We start from the raw sequence: 19,673 nt of genomic DNA, 5'->3' as shown, positions 1-19,673 counted from the left end.
ATTCAAAATGCTGCAGCTAGAGTACTGACAGGGACTAGAAGGAGAGAGCATATCTCACCCATATTGGCCTCTCTTCATTGGCTTCCTGTTAATTCTAGAATATAATTTAAAATTCTTCTTCTTACTTATAAGGTTTTGAATAATCAGGTCCCATCTTATCTTAGGGACCTCATAGTACCATATCACCCCAATAGAGCGCTTCGCTCTCAGACTGCAGGCTTACTTGTAGTTCCTAGGGTTTGTAAGAGTAGAATGGGAGGCAGAGCCTTCAGCTTTCAGGCTCCTCTCCTGTGGAACCAGCTCCCAATTCAGATCAGGGAGACAGACACCCTCTCTACTTTTAAGATTAGGCTTAAAACTTTCCTTTTTGCTAAAGCTTATAGTTAGGGCTGGATCAGGTGATCTTGAACCATCCCTTAGTTATGCTGCTATAGACTTAGACTGCTGGGGGGTTCCCATGATGCACTGAGTGTTTCTTTCTCTTTTTGCTCTGTATGCACCACTCTGCATTTAATCATTAGTGATTGATCTCTGCTCCCCTCCACAGCATGTCTTTTTCCTGGTTCTCTCCCTCAGCCCCAACCAGTCCCAGCAGAAGACTGCCCCTCCCTGAGCCTGGTTCTGCTGGAGGTTTCTTCCTGTTAAAAGGGAGTTTTTCCTTCCCACTGTCGCCAAGTGTTTGCTCACAGGGGGTCGTTTTGACTGTTGGGGTTTTTACGTAATTATTGTATGGCCTTGCCTTACAATATAAAGCGCCTTGGGGCAACTGTTTGTTGTGATTTGGCGCTATATAAATAAAATTGATTGATTGATTGATATGGTAGATTAAAATTAGTGGTAGTGGTGTTCCAAATTGCTAATAAGATAAATAATAATTTTATTAATACTGTGTTGCACTTTCAGGATAAATACATATCAATATATTTTTTACAATTTAACATAAAATAACACAGTAAAAATGCACAGTAAATGATAATACAACTAGCATCAAAATCATTATAACAATAAAATATTCAGTTGAAAATAGTTAAATAAACATTATAAATCATAAGAAAAAATATTTTAAGATTAGCTTTAAAGGGCTCAACAGATAAAGGGCTCAACAGCTTGACCTTTTCACCTTCAGTGGCAAAATATTCCATAAAATTGCAGCACGATAAGTTCTAGCCCATTCTTCACACTTAAACCCCCTGTCCACACGCATCCTGTTAAGTTATGGTTGACTTCCCAATAGAAAAAAATTGCAAAACAGCTAACTCACAGGATAATCACCAACCCCGCCGCAATCCATCTGCAACCAGACGTGGTCATCCTGGAGCGTGTCACCCACCATCTGGAGTATGGTGATAATTGGGAACAAAATTTAGACAGTGATAGAAATAATTGGGAATCCGACGGGGTCACTGGCAAGTTTGCGGTAATTTAACCACAGTCTTCAACATTCCGGGAACCCTGCTGCAAGCTGGCTCCATTGGACTTGTACCAAACATGAATGCAGATCCGTACCTCATCTGTTATCCTATAGCTCGCCGTGGCAGCGCAGCAAGCAGGTGGCAAAATATTCCAGTGACAAGGTCAATGCCAACTTCAGCTCCACTCTTTTTTGCAGCTTCGGATGCCGTTTGCTTCCCGATTTCTGTCTGAAGCCCACCTGGGAACTGACGGGAACATGTGGACACTAGGCTTTTCTCACTTTCACACTCGGTCTTTTATTAGGTGTGCATTTGTCTGACTTCAGAGGTCAGCGGCTCATTACTAAAAAACTTTGATATACAGCAGTACTCAGTATCTGAACTAACAACCTTCTGATTTATGGACAACCTGTTAATCAAAGTGCACATATTCCTTACAGTATTCTTTCTGTTTCACTTACTGTGTGCTGGGTTAAAAAGTGTTTGTGATCGTTGTATAGATTGCCTTTCTGTAGCACTTTTCAATCTTATGCAGATGCTCAAAGTGCTTTACAATGATGCCTCACATTCTCACACCGATGTCAGAATGCTTCCATGCAAGGCGCTCAATTGCACACCAGAAACAACTCAAGCATTAAGGACCTTGCTCAGTGGACTTCTGTTTCTATGTGACAGGGACTCAAACCAAGGATGCACAGGTCACAAATACCTCTCTCTAATGGCGGTCCATGCAAACGCAGTGGCCTTTGCACACGCAGCCAAAGGCTGAGAGAGAAGCAGTAACTGCACTTGCAATGGTGGACAGGCTAACAGTAATAACACGCATGATGGGATTTACAGAAATCAGAAGAAATGTGTGTCCAATACAGACCAAAGATTAAAATACAAATATGCATGGGGAAATGTCTGTTCTCACACGCAGCTGATCGATCAGCTGCATGTAAGAACAGACATCAGTGTATGCAAAGCAAAAAAAGTGCAGTTCCTCTTACAGTTCATTTTATATCCTAAAACCATACACCAATGCATCTCCTTTTCCCACACAAACTGGAATTCATAAAGACTGTGACTACCACATGCATACTTCAGAACATGTGCGCACACACACACACTATTCAGGGCAAGTGAAGTGTGATAAAGTGGGAGAGAATTTAACATAAGAAAAAAAAAATCAGCCAGTGGCACAGACCTTGCATGTCTTATTCCTGTTAACACACACGCACACACATATATTAATATGTACAATTTACCATATGACAAACTGCAGTGTAAATTGAATGTATACAGTATTTTATCGGTACTGTAATTTTTACTTGCTGATTGTGGGTACTATAAACAGTCGCATCCATGTACTGTGTGTGAGTTGAAAGCATCCATTATATTTTCTCAAGAGCAGAGAGACAGAGAGAGAGAGAGACCATGTTTTGCTATATTGAGCACTCAAAATGGTATTGCATGTGCATGACATACTATCTGTCGCCACATTTGATTAATTTATGTATATGATAGAAATAATTACAGGGCATCCCGAAAGTATTCAGTGCTCCACTTTCCCTCATTTTATGTTACAGCCTTATTCCAAATGGATAAAATTCTTTTGTTTTCTTCAAAAATTCCACACATAATACTCCATAATGACAATGTGAAAAACATTTTTTTAGATTTATGCAAATTTCTTAAAAAAAAAAAAGCAAACAAAATGAAGAAATCACATGTACCTATGTATTTACAGCTTTTGCCATGAACCTCAAAATTGAGCTCAGGTGCACCCTGTTTCCAGTGATCATCCTTGAGATGTATTTACAGCTTTTGCCATGAACCTCAAATTGAGCTCAGGTGCACCTGTTTCCAGTGATCATCCTTGAGATGTTTCTACTTAATTGGAGTCCACCTGGGGTAAATTTAGCAGACTGGACATGATTTGGAAAGTCACACACCTGTCTACATATAAGGTCCCACAGTTGACAGTGCATGTCAGAGAACAAACAAAGCATTAAGTCAAAGGAACTGACTGTAGACCTCTGAGGCAGGATTGTCTTGAGGCACAAATATGGGGAAGGATACAGAAAATTTGAAGGTCCCAGTGAGCACAGTGTCCTCCATCATCTGTAAATGGAAGAAGTTTGGATCCATCAGGACTCATCCTAGAGCTGGCTGCCCATCCAAACTGAGCTATCAAGGAAGAAGGGCCTTCGTCTGGGAGGTGACCAAGAACCCAGTGGTCACTCTGTCAGAGCTCCAACATTCCTCTGTGGAGAGAGAACCTTTCAGAAGGACAACCATCTCTGTACGATTCCACCAATCAGACCTGTATGGTAGAATGGCCAGACGGAAGCCACTCCTTAGTAAAAGACACATGGCAGCGTGCCTGGAGTTTGCCAAAAGACACCTGACTCTCAGATTATGAGGAGGGCATCATGTTTAGAGGAAACCAGGCACCATCCCTACAGTGAAGCATGGTGGTGGCAGCATCATGATGTGGGGATGTTTTTCAGTGGCAGGAACTGGGAGACTAGTCAGGATTAGGGATGGGTATTGATAAGACTTTATCGATATCGATTCCTCTTATCGATCCGATTCCTTATCGATTCCCTTATCAATACCTCTTGTGAATTTTCTGTGTACTAAAAGTAGGCTTTACAGGTTTTCTATGTCAGCAACATTTTATTGAGTCTTAAAGTAAATAAATATGAAATTGGTCACCGGATCCTTAAACTCTGGACATAATAAACTCTGCATGGTGGATCCTTGATCTCTGGACATAAATAGAAATAAACAAAATCTGTAGTTTTTTTTCAAAAGCATTTCCTTTCAATTCAATCCAATCCACTTTATTTATATAGCACATTTAACAACAAAAATGTTCCAAAGTGCTGCACATACAATAGAATCATGATAGATAAAACCCCAGTAGTCAAAAATTAAAAATAAGAAAATAACAACAAAATTAACTAAAATGTGCAAGATAAATAAATAAATACATACAGCATACAAAAGATAAAACCAATAAAATGTACCAAAATAAAAACAAAACCAATAAAACAGAGGACCACACAACTCACTCAGTGTTAAAAACCAAAGAATAAAAGTGGGTCTTCAGACGAGACTTAAAACACCTCCACTGTGGGGGCTGTTCGGACATGGAGGGGCAGAGCGTTCCAAAGTCTGGGGCCAGCCACAGAGAAAGCCCTGCCCCCCCCCCCCCCCCCCCCCCCCCCCCCCCTTCAGACATTATTGGCATGAATGTCTTTCCATACATCTGAACTGAGCTCTTGTGGCTGTGCTGCATGTCAGGATGTAATTCATAAAAAATGCAGGACGTCTCATTTTGGGAGGAAAAAAAATGTTTAGTCGATTGTAGTTTGTCTGTATTACAGCATTTGGAAAGAGGTGTCATTTTATTTAAAGGAGCGATTCGTTTTGAAGTTATTAATACCGACCAGACTTTGTCTCGGGCAGAGAGCCGCGCAGTGTTTGGAGCTGTGCCAATGGAACGGAGGACGATTCTTATTGACTGCAACAAGACAAGAGTCCCAGTTACTGACTTTAATCCACACAAAAGTGACTCACGATTGACATATTTTAATGGCTTTGAGAGGGGTTAAGAAGTGGACTTGCCGCTTTTGAAGAGCAGTGAATCAAAGAACCAAAGAAGCAGCGGATCGAAGCACTTCTTCATTGGTTCATGCTTCAAAGTGGAGACGTGCTGCGGAAGCTGTTGATTACAGACCCGCTGCAGGGTCTGAAATCAATGTAGAGAAATGAACATTTTCCCAACAAACACCCTCAAAAACAATGGCTGCTCTGAAGGACCGATAAGGGAATCATTAAGCAAAAAGGCTATTGATGTCGGTGGACATCTCTGGAGAGATCTGAAAATGGCTGTGCACTGACTCTCCCCATCCAACCTGATGGCGCTTGAGAGGTGCTGCAAAGAGGAATGAGCAAAACTGCCTAAAGATAGGTGCACCGAGCTTGTGGCATCATATTCAAGAAGACTTGAGGCTGTAATTGTTGCCAAAGGTGCATCAACAAAGTATTGAGTAAAGGATGTGAACACTGATGTACATGTGATTTCTTATTTTTTATTTTATTAAACTGACAAAACAAACAAACAAACAAACAAAAAAACAAAGTTGTCATTATGGAATGTTGTGAGTAGAATTTTGAGGGGAAAAATGAATTTACTACATTTTTTAAAGAATGTAACATAACAAAATGTGGAAAAAGTGAAGCACTGTGAATACTTTCCAGGTACACAGTAAATAATGATGGTCATGTATGAGGCAAAGTCATTCATTCAAGCTGCCACATGCTTTAAGTAGTTGTTGCTTTGTGATTGTTATGGTCACGATTATATTAGATTGGGGATGCAGGTGCATTTAACCTCATACTCTTGTGCTTCTTCTCTCTATATACACTTACGTTGTGCACATAAATTAAGCAAAATGTGGGAGCAAATTCAATCTCATGCACATACAATAAGATTTCAAGCACTCAATTTGATAAAACATGACCTTGAATGTTGATTTACTCACCCTGTAGGTGTGAGTAAATCAGGTGAGTAGGTGTGTGTGTGTGTGTGTGCATATGCACGTGTGAGAGATTCATTCGCTTCCTTTATTAAGATGACACTTTTTGATCCAACCACCCCCTTCTGTTATCTACCGTCACCTTTCCAACTAATTTTCTCTTGGACTCCTTTACCGCTAATTTATTGTACTCCGCTCTCGCTCTCTCTCTCTCTCTCTCTCTCTCACACACACACACACGCACATCACTGTGATGCAGAAATTGACTTGTTTTCATATTAGTGTGTGCGTGTGTGCACGCAGACATGCTGAATCACAAAATGTCTTTTCAAGCAAATCTCTTTTAGGTTTTGGATTTCTCTATCTGCCCTCCTTTCTCTCTGTCTCTTCATCCAATGATAACTCACTTCATTCACGTTCCCCTCCTTTTTGTTTTCCCTCTCCAGGTGGGTTGTTCATTAGGAATACCGATCAGGAGTATACAGCGTTCCGACTAGCGATCTTTCTTCACAACACCAGCCCCAATGCTACAGAAGCACCCTTTAACCTGGTGCCCCATGTGGACAACATTGAGACGGCCAACAGCTTCGCCGTCACCAACGCGTGTAAGTTTGTGACTGGAAAAGAACTGACGCACAAGGAGCTATTTTCTCTCTTGTTCTCCCTGTTTGCTGCTCAGCCTTTAACCTTAAACTCTGCATTGCACTGATGGATAGAGATTGGTTTAATTAATGTCTCAAAGTTTTGAAAGACTGGACTGAAACTTAATTATCTCCCACTGCAACTTCATTATCTCTATTTTTACATCAGAAGAAACATGGTGAATTTCAGATTCTTTTTTTGATAATGGAACCAATGTCACAAAAATTGATTCTCAAGCTACAAGGTTCCCCCCCACCCCTTGATTCTGACAGTTTGAGACAATTTGAGTGCCATTTTTCCCTTTTAAAAAACTGTTTATAACATTAAAATGGCACAGTGGAAGCATGATGTGACAGTTGGTTCTTTCTGTTCATAATGGAAGGGAACATTTGGTTTTTGCGTTCTTGCTGATAGTTTAAAGGATTGCAGGTAGTATTTTCCCATTTAGGGCCTTTCACACTGAATGTGCAAATGTGATGCACATCGCTCTGAAACCCATCATTTTCAATGAGAAGCATTGTGAAAATGATACTTTGCACTGTGACGCGCAAAAACCAAGCTTGCATGATGCTTCACCAGCACCCAGCACCACTTAATGTCAAACTCACCACAGTCAAAGTTCAAGTCAATCCAACTTTCACTGCTGTGCGCTGTGACGTAGCTTCACACATCCAATAGAAATGAGGCATCAGGAGAAAACATGAAGATGACTGTGTGCAGAAATGTGTCAGAAGAACATCAGACCTGCTAATTTATACACAGCAGTTTTCTAAAGAAAATCTTTACAATTTTTTTTACCTCGAGATTAATTTCTGATTACTGTACATTTCTGAAGTTAAAAAAAGTTTCTTACATTAGAAAACTTAAAGTAGCTCTAAGTAAAAACAAAAAGATTCTTTAGAAATCTTTGATGTTCATCTGTAAACTAAAACCATAACTTATCTGTTGTTGTTGTTTCAGATAAGATGACTTCTTGATTAACAGGATAATGAACCTTGGACATTTATTTTTAGAGAAATAAAATAGGATGAAAAGTAATGTGTACATTTTTAAGGGCCCCTTCACACATAGTACGAATAAGTACAACTCAGGGCGACTCACGGCAGAACAGCTCCTATGAGCGAACCACGAAAATAGGGGAAATAAGGAAAATAAGTGCCAAATGAGCGGTGTTAGATGTTCGTGTGTGTCAGCTGGAATTTGGCCGACACCTGCCGCGAGAGGGATCGAATGGGCTCTCACAGGGCATATTCTGTCTTTCAGCCACTGGTGTGCGCAAATAGTTGTAGCAACAGGTGTACAAGGCGTTCGAGGCAGCTACGATTTTACACGTTTTGCAGACGATTTCTGCTTCATGCGCAGGTCAACCACATTCGTACTATGTGTGAAGCAGCCCTAAGTCCGTTAGATTCATTCATTCATATCTCCATATCAACCAGGAAAAAAAGACACTGCAAGTAAGCCTCTTCAGCTGCTCCCTTGCTGTCATGTGGGGTTGCCACAGCAGATTTGCATGTCGATTTGGCACAAGTTTTACGCCGGATGCCCTTCCTGATGCAACTCCACATTACATGGAGAAATGTGGCAGGGGTGGGGTTTGAATTGGGAACTTTCTGCACTGAAACCAAGCGCACTAACCACCACCCCTGCTACAAAAAAAGACACGAAAAGAATTTACATGAAAGAATTTAAATATTTATTATAAACACAACAGGAAATGATGCAACAGTGACTGCAGTGTGTCTGTTAATTAGGATTTCTCAATTGTGACAAAAACCTCATGATAAAATCATTTTTTATTTTGTCATTTCAACATTTAATTACATCCTCATTGACTGTGATTGTTTTTAATGTTGTAATCGGGACAGAGCAATTTCTCAAATATGAATTTGACAGTGATTTGTGGATGGCTTGAAATTGTGCACAATAGGGGCGGGGCTTCTTCTACCTGTGCAAAAGTCCTATTTACTGAACTTTGACTTCATGGACATGTTTAATGATTCATTCATTTAATGTTAAAATATAAAAGGAAAGAGCTTTTTCAAAAAATAAAATAGTTGATCTTTAAAGAGCCTTTGTTTTATTTAGAAGTGTAGCAACAGGTGTAAGTTTTCAGAGGTGACAGGTAAGCTGGAGTTTCAGGATATTTAACCAGATGAAAGTCTCCTCTGCAGCTTCGACCTCTTGGAGTTTTTGGAGACTTTCCTCCACATTTTGTAGAGCAGAGATGTTCTCTTCTTCCATCTGGACTTCAGGTTTTGGTGTTCAGCTCCATCACTGGACGTTTTGAAGTGCTTCTGGATTTATAAGGTTCTCTGCACAGCAAATGTTGAAATGTTTCTGATGAACATTTCATGTGAAGAAATATATTTTTTTAAAATATAAAGAAACACCACACAGTACTGTGCTGTTTTCTTTAAGGAGAGAGTTAAAAATTAAAATATCTGTTATATAAAGTTGAGACTGTTCTTGTAGTCACAGCAGTAACAATGAAAACCTATTGTGTAGATTTATTTTGTAAAAATAAAAATAGATGAAACAATTTAGAAATATAAAATGTTCACTCAGCTCAACTGATTGATTCTGCAGCTAAAGGCTAAGCAAACATTAGCCAATGAAACATCAGTGTTCAGTGGTGCACTAATGTCACGTTTTATTTTCAGATTACTCACTCACCTCAGACAAATTGCAGAACTTCCGTTGCTCAAACTGGGTGTGTACATATATCCAAAAGTGAAGAATTTCAGATTGATTGTGTCTCCTCGTTCACACTGACTGCTGTCTCTCTCTCTGACCGGGTGTGTGGGTCTGAGGCCAGGCCGGCTGCTTCAGATCTGCCTGGCCGCTTCAGCTCCGCCCGGCCTCACTCCGAACAATCAATGAAAAATGCTCCTCCCAGCAGGGTGATGTCCATCACTCATTCTTCTGCTTTATGCTCCTAATCTTGTGGTTATGACTCGCAGACTGACTGTTTCGTTTTTTTCCTGTTACAAGTCCATGATGGCGATTGTCAGCATTATTAACCAGATACTCGAAAAGCCAGATACTGACGTAGATACCTTTGCCCCTCTGGGCTTCGAGATGCGTTGTTGCTGCGTCCATTTTTGCAAACAATGTGAGTGGATGTGGCAGAATGATTGTGCAATGTGTGCAGTGGTGTGAAAGGCTCTTTACACCATCATAACATTGTGTAACCTGTGGTGCACTTTAGACAATGTTATTCAATGTTATATACTCAGATGCACTTATAGAAGCAGATTCACCATACACGTATGCCCTGTTTGCCTGCACATATACAGTCACCTGCAAGGGTGTGTTTGTATGATGGCATATTATGGGGGGAAAAAAAATCACATTTTACAAGAGAGCTCTCTCTTTCTTCCATCTCTTCCACCTCTGTGTTTCATACATGCACATATTACTGGTTCAGGCAACTGGCAAGTCTGGTTGCCTGTGCTGGTGTCAAGCATGACCACATTGCTGACACCACAGAATTGCCTTGAGTTGTGGATGGCATACATGGCTAAAATATATGATGAAAAATATAAAAACTATGAATGCTGTACATGGTGATGCTCAGGTGTGAGATTTCATAGACCATTGTGAATGTTTCAATTCTGTCCAGGTGTGTAGATGATAGTTCCTGGATTTGATGGTGTAACAGTTTGAGAATAATTTTATGAAAACACATGTTCTCTACCTTTGCGTGACATGAATGCCCACTGGTGGCACATGTACTCTCAGGCGTGCCACTAGCTTATGGCAGACCAACAGAGGAAGCTCTTGTTTTGGCTGAACAATATACAGCTTCTGAATACTCTGTGTTAGTACGCACCCGTGGTCGATGTGCTTGATGAATTCCTGCGCAAAAAGTAGTTCCCAGACCTGTGATAACAATGCGTTTTCATGGGTAACAAAACATCAGGAATATATTTGGCACAAGGACTTGTGTAGCTCATGTGTTTTTATGCCTAAATGATCGTAAGTCAATACTCACACTCACCCAGCAGTATCTTCTCATGCCGGCAAATTCAGCACTGGGTCAGTCGAAAGTAGTCTGGTGAGCTATCCCACAATGCCAAAATAGCAGAGATGTCGCTCCATCGAGAGCGCCACGCTGAGCAGTGTGGGTGGCACTTGCGTAAATTAATATACATAATGAATCTCTTCTCTGTCTTATAGATGATAATTTTTTAAGGGTTGAAGTTAAGCTGTTTTATATGTTACCTCCAACCTAAGTATGGTGTTTGGTGGTTACAGCTAGCAGATAATACAAGGAACTATGTGATACTGAACCATAGACCTAATAAATGACAAAGATTCTCAAAAATGATATAACATTACACAACCACAGGTAGAGTGAAACCCTGTGTGTAAAGTAATACACATTCTACAGCCTTCCAATGCCCCCTGGTGCCAATTGCGAGGACTAATGCCCACACATTAATTCACACAATTGCCCCGTGGGTATTCATTCATTTATTTTCTATACCTGCTCATTCCAGTTAAGGGTCATGGGGGAGTTGGAGACGATCCCAGAGAAGCAGGTGAGAAGAAGGGGACACCATGGACAGGACGCCAGTCAATCGCAGGGCCACGTATAGACTGACAAACACATTCACTCTCCAACTTACACCCCTGGGCAATTTAAAGTTTCCAATTCATCTAACCTGGGTGTAATGAATTAAGCCTGAACCCACAGCTAATGGGCTAAACTCTTGGTTCACACTGTAAATTGTGATTTTGTCTGTTATCTTAACATATTATTCTATGTCATTAAGACACATGATTACTGAGGTTGTTATAATAACATGAAATTATTAGTTAAAAACATCTCAACTACAAAATAAATGCTAATTTGAAAATCCAGGCCCAACTGAATTAGAAATGTAAGTCAACTTGACTTTGGGGATAAAAACGCCTGCGTCATCATGCTTTTCTTGAAATGCATTGTGGGAATGCAGCTGCGGGCGAGTGAACATGTGCTCCTTTCCTCCCTTCCTCCATTTTGGACGCAAGTTGGAGGGCATCGTCGACCGCATGTTTCTTCGGAGGTAAAACTTTCACTCGGTGAAATTAATCGATTTCACTTAAGTGTGTGTGTGTGTGTGTGTGTGTGTGTGCGTGTGTGTGTGTGTGTGTGTGTGTGTGTGTGTGTGTGTGTGCAAATTCAAATCACAACCAAGCAGGTAAATCAATTAATAAATCCAAGTCGAGTTAACTAACACAAAAGGTTTACACAACTTACAGTTTTAATTAAAATGAAACAGATTTGCTAGTTCAGACAACTACCCTAAATAGTTAAATCAACTGACAAATCCAAGTCAACTTATATGAAAAAAAAGGTTTATAAAACTGACCATTTCAGATTCAAACAACTACCTGAATGAGTTAAATCAATTATGAAAGATAAATCAACCCAAACTAACACAGGTGTTTACCCAACAAGGAATATCTAACCTAGATAACAACTTATTTTCTTTCACTTAACTTGAAATTTTAAGGCAGCCCTTTCACTCGTATTTTTAAGTTGAAACGACACATTAGATTTTACAGTGCAGGTGTCTTATTAAAGGATAGTTGTGGGGACTGACAGGTGGTTTTCACAATGGTTTGCTTGAGTTTAAGTATTTATTTTTTTATTTCCTCCATCATCACAGGTGAACGACCTAAAGTCATGAAGCTACCAATAGCTAGTAAAAATGCTAACTAGTGCTAACCTTGGTTCAGGTTTTTTATGATATTTTTGGGGGCTTAGTGGTGGTTTTCATTAATAGCAGATTCTGGACTTAAAGTCATCAAGCTACTGATAACTTGGTTAAGTGCTAACTGGTACTAACTCACTAACATAAGACTCCACCCAACTATTAACCATACCCTACTATAATACATCCAACTCCTATTTAGTCTTCCGAAGGTTACAGACCCAACTCCTCATTACTTTACTGGGAAGTGCTAGGCACATACCAGGCATCTTTATGAAGGCAAGTAGGACCTGGGAGCGAGAGACTAGTCAAACAAAATTTTGCCTGGGAGGAAAAGGATTAAATTAGATGCACATGATGTAAATACAGGCACACAAACACTAAGGAAATTATCCACACAGCAATATTTGTAATAAATTGCTCAGTCCTTCAACAACTTCCTTCCAACTACTAGCCCCGGCTATTTGGGGCTGTGTTAACGGAGCTTTGAGCCTGAGGACAGACCGGTGCAATACTTTGAAAAATTCTTTTTCTTTTTTTTTTTGCTTTATACGAGGTCTGTGAGAAAACTATCCAACCTTTTTTATTTTTTTCAAAAACTATTTGGATTTGAATCATGTGCACTTGCACCAGACAAGCTTGAACCTTCGTGCACATGTGAGTTTTTTCACGCATGTCCGTTGCATCATTCGCCTGTGGGCAGGCTTTGAGTGAGCACTGGTCCACCCCCCTCATCGGATTTTTATTGTTTAGGAATGGCTGAGCGACTGCCGTTTTGTTCCATGAAAATTTTTTCAGAAACTCTGCCAGACAGCCAGATGGAAACCATTTGGAAGATTCAGATGGCTTTCGATGAAGATTCTATCAGTATCACACGGATTAAGGACCATTAAAACTGGATTAAAAACGGCTCACGGTGGCGGAGGGCGCACCGCACCCCGAGCGGCCATCGACAGGCTGGAATGAGCAGATCACTTCCAAATTTAAGGCTCTGTTGATGCAGGACGTCGTGTGACTAGCAGAGAAGTTTCAGAAGAGGTCGGGATCAGCACTTTATCGGCACATTCCACTGTTAAAGGAGATTTTGTAATGAAAGACATGCGGACGGATTTGTTATTGTCCCGCTCATGGCATGGGACAATAACTGTTTTGACACTTTATAAAGTTAATTTTAGGTCTTGTGTGAAAGACTGTACAACAAAAAGGTTCAAACAATAAACACAAATGCACATGAACAATATATACAAAATGGTCTTTGCGTTTTGTTATTTTGATATAGTAAACAGTGCTTTACGCAGAGAAAGCAACAGAATTATCCAGTAACATTCACATGCAAACTAGTGGAGCAATCCTGATAGTTATACACTCTTTGTTTGAGCACGTGAGATTGTCATCAGAGGCTCTCCGTCTGCTCACTTTCACTGTGCGTAATGGCGCAGGGCACACGGAGTATGTACTAATAGTATGTACTCACTGGAGCACCCAGGGGGCTATTCAAACTCCTAACATATCACTCCTGAAAATCATCTTTGGCTTTTCACGTGAGGTAAATCTGCTCTACGATTGGATTTTGGAAAACCATGTGACGGTGAACCAATTACGATTGGACACTCACATTGTCTCGTCATCACACAGCTTCTATGAGGAGTACAAAGATGGCCGATGGCTGGCTCGAAAGTCCGCGGAGATAACTTTTCAGTAAAAAAGTAAGTTTCTATCTCATATCATTAAAAAGTTATTTATAATTTAGTAAAGCTTGGTCTTAGCCATCGTATACAATGCCGCTGGCCCCAGAGGGTTAAGCAACTCTCATAGAAAAAGGAGGTGGGCGGATGTATGAATGTGCACTTTTTTCTCAAATGTGTTACTTGGGACAAATCTATAGATCAGTCATTTGTGAGACAGAACGTGGCAGAGTTGTGCGCTCTGAGGCTGAGAGCAGATGAGTTCCAAAGTGACGTAGTGCTTGGTAGTGGCGTGGGAGTCAGGACCAGTTCAGCATGGAAGCCGCGCAGGAAGGCACCTAGAAACACTAAAAGATCAACGAGCTCTAATACAGAAATTAGAGGTAGCCAGGTTACCTTGAGATGAGCTGCAGGAAGCTCAGACATCTGCGTGCATTGAAGCAACAGCATAGACAAGGTCAGGGATTCTGCAGTAAGATTATGGCTTCATGGAAAGGAAGAATCCGGCAACGACTGAGCTCAAAGCTGTGGTTTAAGTAACCCGCTCTTGATCAGGAGCTCATGAGCGTCAGGTGTGAGGAGATGATGATTTGCAGGTGTTCCTCTGCTCTGCGGCGGCCACCTGGAGTGAAAACAGACGATCGACACATAAACAGGACAGACGGAGCAAGGGCAAAGGTCGACCACAACATTAAGTCAACTTAAAAATTTAAGGCAGCCCAGATACTAACATTTTGGAATTAAAACAACAAATAAGGCACACTTATTAACTTTAGTGACAAAGCTCATATATTTTGCTAAAAAGTCATTAATAATTGATGTCATTAGTTGTTCCTGGTGTGCGCTGTTGAATTAGTTCACTTTAAGTCTCATGTTGTCTGTTATATTATTGTGTGTTTGTGACTGTTTTTCCTGCTGACTGCGTTGAAGCATATTTGTCAGAGCTGAGAATGATCTCAACAGGATGTCGTTTCTCTAATTTACTTGCTTGTGCGCTCTCCTTGTGAGAGACGTGTGTGTTTTGATGCCAGTGCGTAAGCGGGGGGTAAAACTCCAAATTCTGTTGTCACACTGACTCAGCAAGATTTAGTTATTTTTAATGACTTATGTTATTTATTTGCACTTGAAACACTTGCTGTGGTGGGGCTGAGCAACGCTCTTGGTTAGGATGAAGGCTGGTTTGCAGAATAGGGGGGAAATCTGGGAAGATATCATCACGTGTGTATGCAACGTGTGACACTGTTTAGTGTTTTCCATCATTTCACACAGTGCACAAGCTTTTTTGTCATTGCAAAGTGAACGTTGACCAAGTATATCATGTAATAATATCCTTTTAGTCAGCTTATCTTGCATCCATCCAAGTGATACATTAGCTGGAAACTGAAGAAATCGACCTTTGTGGTTGTTAACCAGGCAGGCAGAACAAAATCAATACAGTGTAATTCCACTGTAGAACCATTTATGATTTATATCAAATCAGCGAATGTGACAGTCTTCTTAAAAATGTGTTCAGACTGTGAAAAAAAATGCGCACAAGCGGCCTCATTGTCAAAAAGGCAAATGAAGATGAAACATCCTCAGGAGAGCTTGAAAGTCTAAAAGGTTTTCCACGCAACCTACTGGAGCACTTTGATTCATGTTATGTTCCACATGAGTGTGATGAATTTCATCATTTTATGTCTCCAGAAGGTATTATTATAGTATTTAACTGCAGGCAAATGCAAACGATATGGAATCATGAATCACAATGGTGGAAAACAATCTCCATAGTTGTCTACAGCCTCTTGCATTATTGGTCATTGAAACAGACAGATTAGATACAGTGTACAATGAAAAGAAAATTAATAGACACGGGTTCTCCACAAATCAAGTATCAGTTATTGCATTTATTTACCTGTGTGTGACTGTGATTGCAGGATAGATAATAGCTACAAATCAGAATCCCTGAGTGTGAATAAATGAAGGATATTTTGTAATAACCACCCATTGTTTTGTTAGATTGTAGGCAGTGGTGGGCATAGTTCTACTAATCTGCTAACCGCTAATTGGCAAAGCTAACTTTTTCATTAGCAGATTAGCTTTTCAGCTAACCTTGACAACCATCAGCAGACCAATTAGATTCCACTAAATTTAGTTCCGCTAACATTTTTTTTGCTGGTAAAGTGAGTAAAGTTTAATGGTCAAAAATGTTTGTAAACCCTAAAACCATATGCTAGTTCCTGTCTGTTGTGTGTATTAGAGGTGGGCGGATCGATCCTAATATCGATAATATCAATACCAACGCTGGTATTGATATTGAATGATCCTAGTGTAAAAAGATTGATACTCAAGCTTTTTTCTCTCCTGCACGCACTGACTGCTGCGCACGCAGATTCATCAAAGTCTACTCGCTGTCTGTAAGAGCAGCGCACCCTTGTATTGTGGTTTGTCAGCCCTCTACCTGAGGAGATTTTGTTTTAGTTGTGTTGAGTGATATTTTTAAACAAAAATGTTGATTATGATAATAACGTATTTTGTTGTCATGTACAATGTTTGGCGAAATTCTAACCTAGGTCTTTTGGATCCTTTGGATCTATGAAGCTTAAATATGAAAAGGTATTGGTATCGATATCGTCATTACTGGGCCTGTATTTACTTGGTACCGGATCAATACCAAAATTCCCGGTATCGCCCACCTCTAGTGTGTAATGCAACAGTCAGGCCTCTGTGAGAAGCTCAGCCCTCCCCCCTCTGAGCACCCCCTCTGCCTTCACTGCACATGCGGAATTTCAGAGCGTCAGCAGCAATTCGCAGATCATCGCCTTATTTCTGCTTAAAACTATCTCAGTGACAGACATCTGAAGCTTTTGTACAACAATCATTTCCACATAAATTCAGCATTATTTCATAGTAAAAGACAGGGGAGCGATCGGAGTGTTAACTTTTCAGTTAGCGGTTTAATGGTTATCGAAGTTAACTTTTCGGTTAGCTGTGCCCACCACTGATTGTAGGTAGGGATAGCAAGAATCTTGTTCATCTGTTCATGTTTATCACTAATTAGATGACGAGGAGATGCCCACATCTCACCTGGTTGTGGCAGAAAGACGGTTTATGTTCAAGAGGACTGATTTGGACATGATTGACACAGTGGCTTTCATATGAAAAAACAGCTAAAAATGTAGGCTAAAAATGTGTTTTCTCTGTTCCACTCCACCGTGAAAGCGGATACATGTGATGCACTAGACAAAGGTTGCACTCTACACAGTTTCTGCAAAAACAGCTACAGAAATATACAAGTGGTGCCTTGGTGGCTTCCCTTAATTGCCTCCATCTTGCTTGGTCACTCTGTTTTTGAGAACTGCCTACTTCAGAGAGATTTACCACAAAATACCATCTCCAAGACATAATTAATGACCTGAAATAGGTTAATGTATAGAAAAGAAAACTGGCTGTAAAAGTGGTGGTTTGTATTAACGATAATCCTTATATTTAGTTCATCCAATTACTTATGACCTCTGAAACTGGAGGGACTATGTATAAATATAGTTGTCATTCCTAAATGTTTAATGCCATGCTTAATTAATCTGACAGTCTGCAGAACACAGACGTCTTGCTTATTTCATATGAGATCCACTGTGATGGTGTATGGCTGCAAAAATAAAATAAGTAAAATAAAAATAAATGGCTGCACCATCCAAATAATTATGGACCTGACTGTATATTTGCACATATTTCTATCTCTAATTCTGGTCTCTTCCATATGTTGCGTCTTCAGTTCACTCACATGGCACAAATGCACTGAGCCATGAGGAAGAGCAGCCTTTGCAAAATGATATGAAGCGTCTGCTCTCTCTCTCTTTCTCTCTCTGTCTGCAGGCTATACATAACAAGGAGAATCACTTCTCTCCCTTCCTCAATCTCTTACCCATTTGCTTTCTCTGCCTCTCCTTCCACTGCTTTTCCTCCTCCTCTCGTCAGTTCTCCTCCATGGCTCCTCACCCTCCTTCGGACTCTGTTTCTCCACTTTTCTATTCTTTGTCATCTTATGCTGTCTCTCTCTCTCTCTCTCTCCTCTGCACTGGCGTGGTGAATGGATCTCTAAATTAATCCCTGACTTTTGCTTGGGGTGCTGAGCAACATTCCGAATTAGAATAGGGAATTGTGCCTTGACCTTGGCTAGTTGCTCTCTATTCTCGTATTCAGCAACCATGAACGGATCATAAAAAATCCCCCGTCCCCAACGTTTTCACCACTCACTGAGGAATACAGCCCATTTTCTTGTCCCAGGGTCACACATTCATATCCTCTGCTCTGGTGCTGTCAATCTGTCTTTGCTGTCCCCAGGATGCACATGCATACACAGTCACTCTCTATCTTTTGTAGTGCGTGCACTTTTCTTGCACTCTGTATATCAGTTTGTGTTTTTTGATATGCCCCGGTCACTGAAAGCTTGTACTGTGGACTCATTGCTGCATCTACAGTGCATCTGGAAAGTATTCAGTGTTTCAATTTCCCACATTTTGTTGATACAGCCTTATTACATTTTTTTCCCCTTAAAATTCTACACACAACATCCCATAATGACAACATGAAAAACGTTTACTGAAATTTTTGCAGATCTATTAAAAAAAAATCACGTTTATAAGTGATCATATGTGAGTTCTTAGTTTTCTGTTTTTTTTTTATATATATATATACATTTGAAAAAATCAAAAAAAAAACCCCCAACATTTTTCACTTTGTTATTATGGGGGATTTTGTGTACAATTTTGAGGGTAAACAAAAAGAATTTCATCCATTTTGAGATAAGTCTGTAATGTAGCAAAATGTGGAAAAAAGTGAAGTGTTGTGAATACTTTCTGAATGCACCGCACACTTGCTGGTTTATAGAAAATCATGCACATGAGTTACCATGAACAAAAGCTGCAATGTGTTTCTATGTGCGCAAATTAGTGCCACCAAGCCACATGGGCAATGTGGCTCTGTGCATATTTTGATTATATCACTGTCAGTGCTGGATTAAGAGACAAAATGTTACATCTTCAAGGCTGCAAAAGCTGTTTTTCCTATGTGAATGTTTGATCCATTTGATGAAACCAGTAACTATTACATCCCTTCAGCAGTGAAGATCATGACAGTGATGTTGTGGGTCTCTGGGTGATGGTGTGTGATTATTGCTGTGATTCATCATCTCATTTATCATCAAGAGTTAATATGGATTTTGCGTATACTTAAGCATTCACAGATTAATACATTTTATGTATTATTGACTTGTACTGATTGCATGTGCATGCAGTCTGCACCTGATTGTCTTTGCAGCCTATTTACCAGCCTGCAGGAGTCATCGTCTCCTTGAAGTGTTACTTTTGGGGTTGGTTGTTTGGGTGTTTGCCTTTATTGTTGTACATCACCACTAGGGGCAGTGTGACATGCAGTCCTTGAAAACGGTGAAGCGGAAACATTCCCTCCATTTGCAACAATAGGCTAAGCTTCACTTTTTGATGAGTTTGCACAGATGTGCAGAAGTAGAAACCGGTTTAGTTCCGCAGTCCAAAATACAGCAGGTTTCACAATTAAAGAAGGAATTAGGAACTTAAGGAGATTGCGGGTACAAGCAGCAGGAAATGGCTTTCTCTGCAGGGTGAATGAACTTTCCGTTAAAAGGGGAGGAGCTTGGAATTCTGTGAGGAATTCAGTATAGGAATGCTGCTCCTTAGG

At 40.3% G+C, this 19,673-nt stretch overlaps 1 protein-coding gene across 6 annotated transcripts in view; it reads left to right on the top strand.

The window, feature by feature from the left end:
- The window catches only part of gria4a (glutamate receptor, ionotropic, AMPA 4a), a 451,011-nt gene that overhangs the window by 9,928 nt on the left and 421,410 nt on the right, over nt 1-19,673 (top strand). For all 6 annotated transcript variants that reach the window (XM_034167735.1, XM_034167734.1, XM_034167737.1 and 3 more), the window contains exon 2: nt 6,391-6,549. In XM_034167735.1, the coding sequence (XP_034023626.1) occupies nt 6,391-6,549 (159 nt within the window). The remainder of the gene's footprint in view (nt 1-6,390; nt 6,550-19,673) is intronic.

Source organism: Thalassophryne amazonica, chromosome 4, assembly GCF_902500255.1.
Source record: "Thalassophryne amazonica chromosome 4, fThaAma1.1, whole genome shotgun sequence".
In the NCBI taxonomy this organism is placed as follows: domain Eukaryota; kingdom Metazoa; phylum Chordata; class Actinopteri; order Batrachoidiformes; family Batrachoididae; genus Thalassophryne; species Thalassophryne amazonica.
The sequence above is the reverse complement of the archived record's forward strand: the minus strand, read 5'-3'. Positions and strand labels throughout refer to the sequence as shown.